The sequence below is a fragment of the Anguilla anguilla genome, chromosome 4 (genome assembly GCF_013347855.1).
Source record: "Anguilla anguilla isolate fAngAng1 chromosome 4, fAngAng1.pri, whole genome shotgun sequence".
NCBI classification, from domain to species: Eukaryota; Metazoa; Chordata; class Actinopteri; order Anguilliformes; family Anguillidae; genus Anguilla; species Anguilla anguilla.
In genome coordinates, this window is record NC_049204.1 from 26487931 (window position 1) to 26495817 (window position 7887).

The 7887-nt window shown below is 45.2% G+C and overlaps 1 protein-coding gene across 1 annotated transcript; it reads right to left on the reverse strand.

Annotated features, from left to right (window-relative positions):
- Window positions 1-65: 65 nt before the first annotated feature.
- Window positions 66-5113, reverse strand: LOC118225354 (transmembrane protein 125). The gene is made up of 2 exons (XM_035413594.1): window positions 3967-5113; window positions 66-3069 (listed from the first exon to the last, which is right to left on the reverse strand). The coding sequence occupies exon 2, from the start codon at window positions 3028-3030 to the stop codon at window positions 2362-2364; it is 669 nt and encodes a 222-aa protein (XP_035269485.1). The 5' UTR covers window positions 3031-3069; window positions 3967-5113; the 3' UTR covers window positions 66-2361.
- Between the last annotated feature and the right edge of the window lie 2774 nt (window positions 5114-7887).

Consider the following 7887-nt stretch of genomic DNA (forward strand, 5'->3'; position numbering starts at 1 on the left):
ATGGTTACATTACACAATATTTATTTGTGTCTCTGCGCTAGGAGGCTGGGTTTGCAATGATTATGGAATCATAAAGAGTGGGGAACTTCTGTTACTGTCATTAGACATAAGTACAAAAAGGTCATTTTTCTATCAGGTGTGAAATAAGCGTGTAATGTCAAGTGCAATAAGGACTCCCAGAGCTACTGAAGTGAACTAACTGAATGTACTGTCATCTCAAAATTTGTATTCAAATCAAAAGATGTGCTACGCATTTTATGCTTGTGGAAGGTAATCATCCACCGTAGAACAATCCAGAAGGATATTCAACAGTAATTTACACCTCATTTATAGTGTTGTACACTGAAGCAGAAGTTGTTGCAAGTGTCCATTAATTTGTAACTTTGCTGAGACTGCTATAAAAACACCGGCTTAAAAATGAGCGGAATGTGGGCCTAAGAAATTATGGGGCACACAGATCACTGTGGACACATCCTGAAAGGTGCACAGTGCACCCAGCAGCCAGTTTTGAAGGCAGTTTATTACTAATGGGAATGTACTTTTTACATGCTTGGTTCTTTCTTGTTCAATACTTTGTTTCCCCTTTTCTCATTTATTTATGTGGTATTTTCCCAGTATTCTAAACCCACATCTTTCTCAATGGCAAAAAATTCTGCATAGGAAATAAAGATTTTTAGTAGTCATGCATTTGACATGTAAACTTTTTTATAAGGGAACACTGGTTACTTCCTGATTCTTTTGGGTCATCTGTAATGTTGTATCTTTTTATTCAGTTCCTGTCTTATTTATAAATGACTACACTGCATGACTGTAGGATACAGTGTTGGTCCTTTTTAGCAAATAAACTACTTTAACATAGCAGTGTTCCTTTTTTTCTTCCATCACAGAGAAAGGCAAGATGAACTGAGCCTTGAACACACGGTCAGGGACTTCTGAAATATTTCGCGAGTTTTACAGAGACACGTCTTGACCCCTTTGTGGTTTTAGCTGGTACTCTTGGCCTGTGTTTGGATTGAATCTGCAGCTTGTTTGTCGCAGATGAGAGAGATTCTACGCAACAGTGCTGCCTCAGTAATCAGCTGTAATCCATGGATCCAAACCACACATTTTAAAAGCACAGAATCAAACAATGGGGTTTGTAGGGACGCGTTTGCCTGCCTCTTTCCGGCTTATCCAGGCCTGCATGCGAGTTGCCTGAAGCTCGGTGACAATGCGCCACTGAGTTTGCCGTAGTCAGCGGGTGACGAACAGCCGCCGGCGGACAATGGGCAAGCTGTGTGGCGCAGGAGCTGGCGTCACCCAGCACAGTTTGTGCCCCTGCCCTGAGTTGGGCACTGGGCACACTGAGGCACTGTCTGTGTGTGACTCAAACGGCACTGTGTCTCTCCAGCACAATCCCAAACCTTTCACAACGGGACACTCTCAGACCTGGGGCCACTACTTATCTGGCCAAAGGCATCTGAGGTTATGTCCACTTGCACCAGAAAGCTTAGCGTGTTGTCCACTGAGCGGATGCACTTAAAGTACACGCATATAGGCCACTTGATGTACTTGGTGGTACCATATGAGCACGAGAGTCTGGAGCTTGCTTATAGTGAAGAGAATGCCAGTACTTACACTTGCCCATTATTCAGAAGACTGTCATTAAATAGTCAATGTTAATACTAACAGTTGCACAGACAGCAGTAGTATGGCTGCATATGTCAGAAGGTGCTGCCGTATGGAAGACATTCACTTTAGAGATATTAAAATAAGCTCTGGTTAGATGGCCACTAGACTCCATATCAATGGTAAATTTTATTTTATCCAAGTGCTATACAGAACCAGGAAAGGGCATAAGAGCACTGACATGCAAACTCGTATGCGTGAGCTACGCCAACTTACACACAGACACACCTCTCAGTGTTTTAGACAAACAAGTGTAATTCTGGAAGAACAGCTTGGCATGCGTTTGAATGTTTGCTTCTTTACCCAATATCATTAACTGCTGGATACGAGGATAGAGGCACACTGTTTTACACAGTGTGTGTGAGATGATACATTTAGAGTAAAGCAAGGGCAGTGGTGGGTTGAAGCAACAACAGCACGCTTCCACACACAATCCAACATTCATAGCAGTTTTTAGTGTGATTGACAGGACTGTACACAGCAGCTCTTTTAGAGAAGACAGGGACTTCATTTCAGTGGTTCCTTGGCTTAATATTAAGGCAATGCCAATGAGGATTCACAGTTTAAACCTGCCTTTTGAAAATGTAATACAGTGAGCAACATGGATGTGGGTTGCAGGCCTTTGGATTCCCCAAACAGTAGCCAAGTGCAGTATCTATGTGCTTTGTTCTTTGTTCCCTTTGAGTCGCAGTTTCAGATGAGGTTGGCCATGCTGGACGTGGTCTCTCTACGCGTCTCGTTCATCTGTCCGGAGATGGTGAAGACGCCCACGGGCCGGCCCCTCAGCCTCTGTCCAGGCCTAACCCTCTCCAGGAGGAAGACCACGGCGGAGTAAACGGCCACTGCCAGCACTGTGGCCCCGCCCACGGCCAGCAGCACCACCCCGGAGATGAACATGTCGTTGAGCGCGAGCCCCGGCTGGGGCAGGCCGCTGGCCAGGGCCAGGTTGAGCAGCACCGTGCCGCAGATGAGCAGGGCCAGGCCGGTGAGAAGGATGACCATGAGGTCCGACAGCCCGCCGCTCTTCAGCACCTCGATGCGCCTGCGGCTACGGACGCAGTTCATGTCCTGCACTGCGGAGCTCAGCAACTGCTTGAGCAGCACGGCCAGGGCCAGCAGGCAGAGCGCCGTGCCCACGCCCAGCCGCCACTCGCTGGACAGGCTGGTGGTGGTGGACAGCAGGCCCACGCCGCCCAGCCCGCAGCCCAGGATCAGCCCCACGGAGGCGCAGTAGCACAGCAGGGACTTGCGTGGCTCTCGGAACCACCATAGCTCCACCTGCTCTTCTAGAACATTCCTCTGGATCTGCGCCGGGTCTGGCTGGTCGCGCGGTGGCGGAGAAAAGTCCTCCAACTCCGGCATCTTCCCCTGCTCACCCGCTCAGTCTTCTAAGTCAGACACCTAGGGAAGGAGCAATCAGTAAGTCCCCGTCCTGCATACAGGACACTCATGCAGGATGTGTCCTTTTTCAGGAGCCTTCATAACAGAATTCCTGCCTTTTCCTCATTTAGCTCAGAAACTCAGCCCATCAAAGTGACTATGCTGGTATTAAAATAACAAATTACCAAAAAAGGAATTGATACAACAAAGTTGGCAATAATGCGTCTTTTTGTAAACAGATCAAAACAAATGTAAAAAGCATTGCACCAGGATAACATCAGACCACATATATTATGTAAGCACTCTGTGAGGTTTGTTTTGTTAATCTTTTTTATTAAACCTAATGATGGCTTCACTAGATATCAATGGCCACAGTTTAAACATACAGTGCATTGTGCACTCTCTCTCATCTGTGTCTTTAAAAGCGATGTTAAGATTACAGTGCGGAGATGAAAGTCTCTTGCGATTGGCTCAAGTATTAATCTTTTTATCAATGTTTCGTCCCTGAAGCCTGAATGACCCACAAGGTTGCTGCATAGACAACTTGTCTTTACGATCCTGTCAGCATCTTTGCTATCCGTCACCATGCTGCTCTCTGACAGGAATTACAACTGTTCAGTTAGACCCTTTAGACAAACAATGACCATCTGCATAGAAAAATACAGTGCATGTACATAACCAAATGCATCGTTGATTTGCTAATTAAAATGGGCTCATTGAGCATGAGGTCATTGTCAGTCATCGGTGTAATCACATTGAAATTGAAGTTGGTAAGCAAGTAGGCTTGTGAACTCAGAAAAAATAGAACAACGGGCCATAAGAGACCAAAGTTGGGGGTACAGTAGCATTGCACCTCTGACCAAACCCCAGGAAGTCAGATTGGACAGTTCAATCAAATTAAAATTACTGTATACTTACCAGTAAGAACCATCCGGTTCTCCTCCTCTAGAAGTCTTTAGCATAGGAGGCCACAGAAAAAACTGTTTTATTCCTCTGATCTGTTCAGCAATGTTGGTGATTCTGACAAGCCAATAGTAATTTCCAACAAACACAAGGTCTTCAGTCATCAAAAAATTATGGTGTTGTTCCCAATTCAGACATATAGCATTAACATAACATCATCTTGGTTTGCCTTAATTCAGAATTTTCTGCTTTAGTGCCCAAAGCATTTTCCTCAGGAGTGATAACACAGGACTTCAATTAACTTTACTTAAATCCAATCACACTGTCGGCTAATTACCAGTTCAGTTTTAGTAGGCTGTGAATTCAGCTTTTCTTAGTTTGTTCTTTTGAACACATTTCCCAGTACATTGGTATGATGAGGTATCCACTCAAATAGGAATCCTGTATGAGACCTTCATCAAATGTAAATGTTGGTGGATCCAAACAGTACATCAGACATCCATAAAAAGCCATGTCTCCTATTTTGTGCAAAAGTTTTCATGATGTTAATCAGAACTGATCCCTGCCCGAAGCTGCAGTTTGAAGTGTACATGCAGCTCATCTACCTGAGCTATAGTTTTGTTCCCCTAGATTCAGTCCATTCGGACCCATAGCCCACTACCTCTCTCCGATCAGCAGTAATGAGACCTAGGAAGACCAGCGAGCGTGCTGTCGCTGGATAAAGAGCTGGTCCTCTCAATAATTCATAGACTGCAAGGCCAGAAAAGGGAGGAAGCGCTGGAGTGAAGTTTCTGTGGGCCTCAGCAAGTCTGCGAGCGGATCCGAGGAGCACACACGGAGTCAGAGACGCAAAGCTGAACAAAACGGGCCGAGTGGAGGTCCTGCAGTCTGCGACTCTCCGGCTTGGAAGAAGACCCTGGAGATTGGCCTGGAGATGGGGGCCACCCGCGGCAGTGCACAATGCCCACGCTTCCTCCTCCTCCTCCTCCTCCTCCTCGCCTCCTCTTCCGTTCTCTCTGTGCCTTCGTTCCCAGGGCCGAGCAGAGGGGTCAGGGCTGGCATCCTTGCCGAGGCCAGGGGTCTTTGCCAAATGCCATAGGGGACTGAAGGGTTTGCGGCTGCTGTCCGTGGATGGGACAGGGAGTGTGTGGGGGGGGGGGGGGGGGGGGGGGGGGTGGGAGGAGGCAGCGGCGTCCTGCGTCTGAATGGGTTTATTCAGCTGCTGTTCCTGTCACAGCTGGCACAGAGTCCCTCTGCCCCGCTGCACGCTCACCAGGGACAATGGGAGAAGTCACTGCCTGCTCCCCTCACATGGACAGACCAGCCCTCTCCAACCCTGCACGAAATAAATGAACATATTGAAGCTGGGTACGGGGGATAGGTTCTCCATTACCGAAAGAGAGCAGTACCATCTTCATGTACATCTCAGATAACAGCACACAGCCAGAAAACAGTCTGTATGCAACGAGCTGCAAGAAAGCGATCAGGCTTCTGTAGAAGAAAAAAAGAGAGAGACTGATGACAGTGGAACTGAATAATGTCTATTTGTGACCAAGAAAAATGGCGTAATGCACATGATCTAATCAGCTGGTCTGTTTTAACACAATTGGGTCTTAATCCCTGGTTATTGTTTTACTGAGTTTATTTCTCAGACCTCTGTTTCATGCACCCAAAAGCTCCCAGCATGTACCTGGCACACATTTACCCGACAAATAATGCTCTGAAATGTATATTTTCATTGAATAATACATAAATGTTAATTACAAACATTTTCACATTAGCAATGTTTCCACAGCTGTATGAGAATATGCAATGAGTAAAGCACCGACAAAACAGAAAAGCCAAGCTCAGTTCAAAGAACAGTTACATAAGATTATCTTATGAAAAACATCCATCATTTTTCAAGCACAGTGTGTAGACAAATGATAATACTCACACCACTCTTTACTCTTTCCTCTGCGCTGTCCTGCCTACATGGCAGCAGCAACGGCTCTGCTCTCAAGTTACAGTCAGGCACAACCTGACTAATAAAATAGCTGTGAGCTGGCCTTCTTACCTTTCCCTTCTCTCATTCTCTCTCCCTCCCTCTCTCCCTCCCTCCCTCCCTCCCTCCTCTCTCATTCGCTCGCCCCCCCTCCACTGCTGTCCTCCTCTCCCCGTCGCAATGGCCTTTAACAGCCAAGGAAGATATCCTGCCTGGAAAACAGAGTCCTTCCTCCCTGTGTGTTAAATGCTCCTCTGAGACCCACAGCCTATAGGTAGGCGGGTACTGTTTTCAGTCTGTCCTGGGCTCAGCGTGATGTCACCACTGCTCTGGACTTACACTCGTTTTCCGTTATGACCGGACTATCCGCAGGCCCATTGCTGAAGCAGTACCAGGTACTCCTCAGAAAAGAGATGAAAACAAACGGAAAACAGTATTGCAAACCAGGACCCTGGAGCTCAATTCCAGACCACCAGATCATGTCAGGAAATCCTCTTCTGTTTTATGTGGATACATTTTTATACAACACTTATTATTTATGATATGGTTTTTCCTCCTCATCATCAAACATTTCTTTTGCTAAGTCTGCCAATTCCATTCTGCAGAGCCTTTGATCTGAACCCTGCTCTTTTCTGTTGCCGGCTTGCTGTTTTTTCGAGCACAGCTGCAATATTAAGGTGCTAATTAAATCACCAATTAGCATGCATGTCCCCCAGCGCCCCACTGCTGACAAAAGAAAACGCATTCACCTTTTTTCACGAGTTCAGCCTGGCCTCCAGCATATTTAAATCTATCTGCTGAGCGAAACAAGAGCCTGTCCACAACCTGATAGCGACAGGGCAGTCTTCCAGTTTCACTCCATGTTGAACAGGGGCCCGTTCTACTATGAGCTCAGAGCAACAACATACCTGATCCATTCCCCCACACTCTATGCTTATTCCACAGAAAGTTCTAGAAACTGGTACTTCTTCAGATCTGAGTGACTTAAAAGGTGTGGCAGACTCAAGCTCATCTGACATAACATATATATATTGTAGTCTAATCTCTCAAGCATATTTCTCAAGACACCATACCAACAGATAAAAATAAACAAGGGATTACAATTTTTAACAGCACTCATGCAACCACTAAAATGCACTGGCCAAAGGTCTGAAATGTGGTCCATTCATTTATTTGTGTACATCAGTGCCTCCATGTCTGCATCTAGAACACCAGATGAATTACATATTTTCTGACATTCCAATACATTTTTCTGGAATGACATGCAGAATACTGTACATTTGTTTCTGACCTTTACTGTACCTATGTGGTGGTACAGAAACAGAAAAAAGTTATATGGCATCATGCAAATGATTGTGTTGTCAGTGATAAGGTTTACTGTGTGAGTCTGTACTGCAGTACAAAGGTCATGAGCACAGAAAGAACGTCCTTTTCCTTGTTTTCAGAATTAAACAAAACAAACCTTAGTCATTGCATAAACCAAATAGATTTTTTGAGATCAGCTGTCTTTTGAGAAATACTCATTTTTTCAAAACAAATTATATATATGTGTGTGTGTGTGTGTGTGTGTGTGCACGTACACACACAAACTAAACACACATGTAGCTTTAACTCACTTATATTAAGTTTTGTCATTTTGAGAGAGGACATACTCTCGATCAAATTTCCACCATGACTTCATAAATCCTCCATTCTGACAGATCGTTTCTGTCCAAGTACGTGCAAGTCATATTCTTGGTTTATTTCAGCTATAGGCTACGCTTCTCTTCAATAAGTAAGCCTGGTCTTTTTAAATACTAAACAGTACTAATTTAGTTCCTCAAAGTATTCAGTGAATATAGCCTAACCCCTTGGCGTTGAACTGGTAGTCCAGTTAATGTGAAACGTTCGCTTAACAAAGAATGGTTGTTTAGCTCGAGGAATTAAAGTGGAACAGGATGTACAATCCTTAT

Excerpts from the sequence above, each read along its gene's own strand:
- LOC118225354 (XM_035413594.1), bottom strand. The coding sequence starts at position 3,030 with ATGCCGGAGTTGGAGGACTTTTCTCCGCCACCGCGCGACCAGCCAGAC.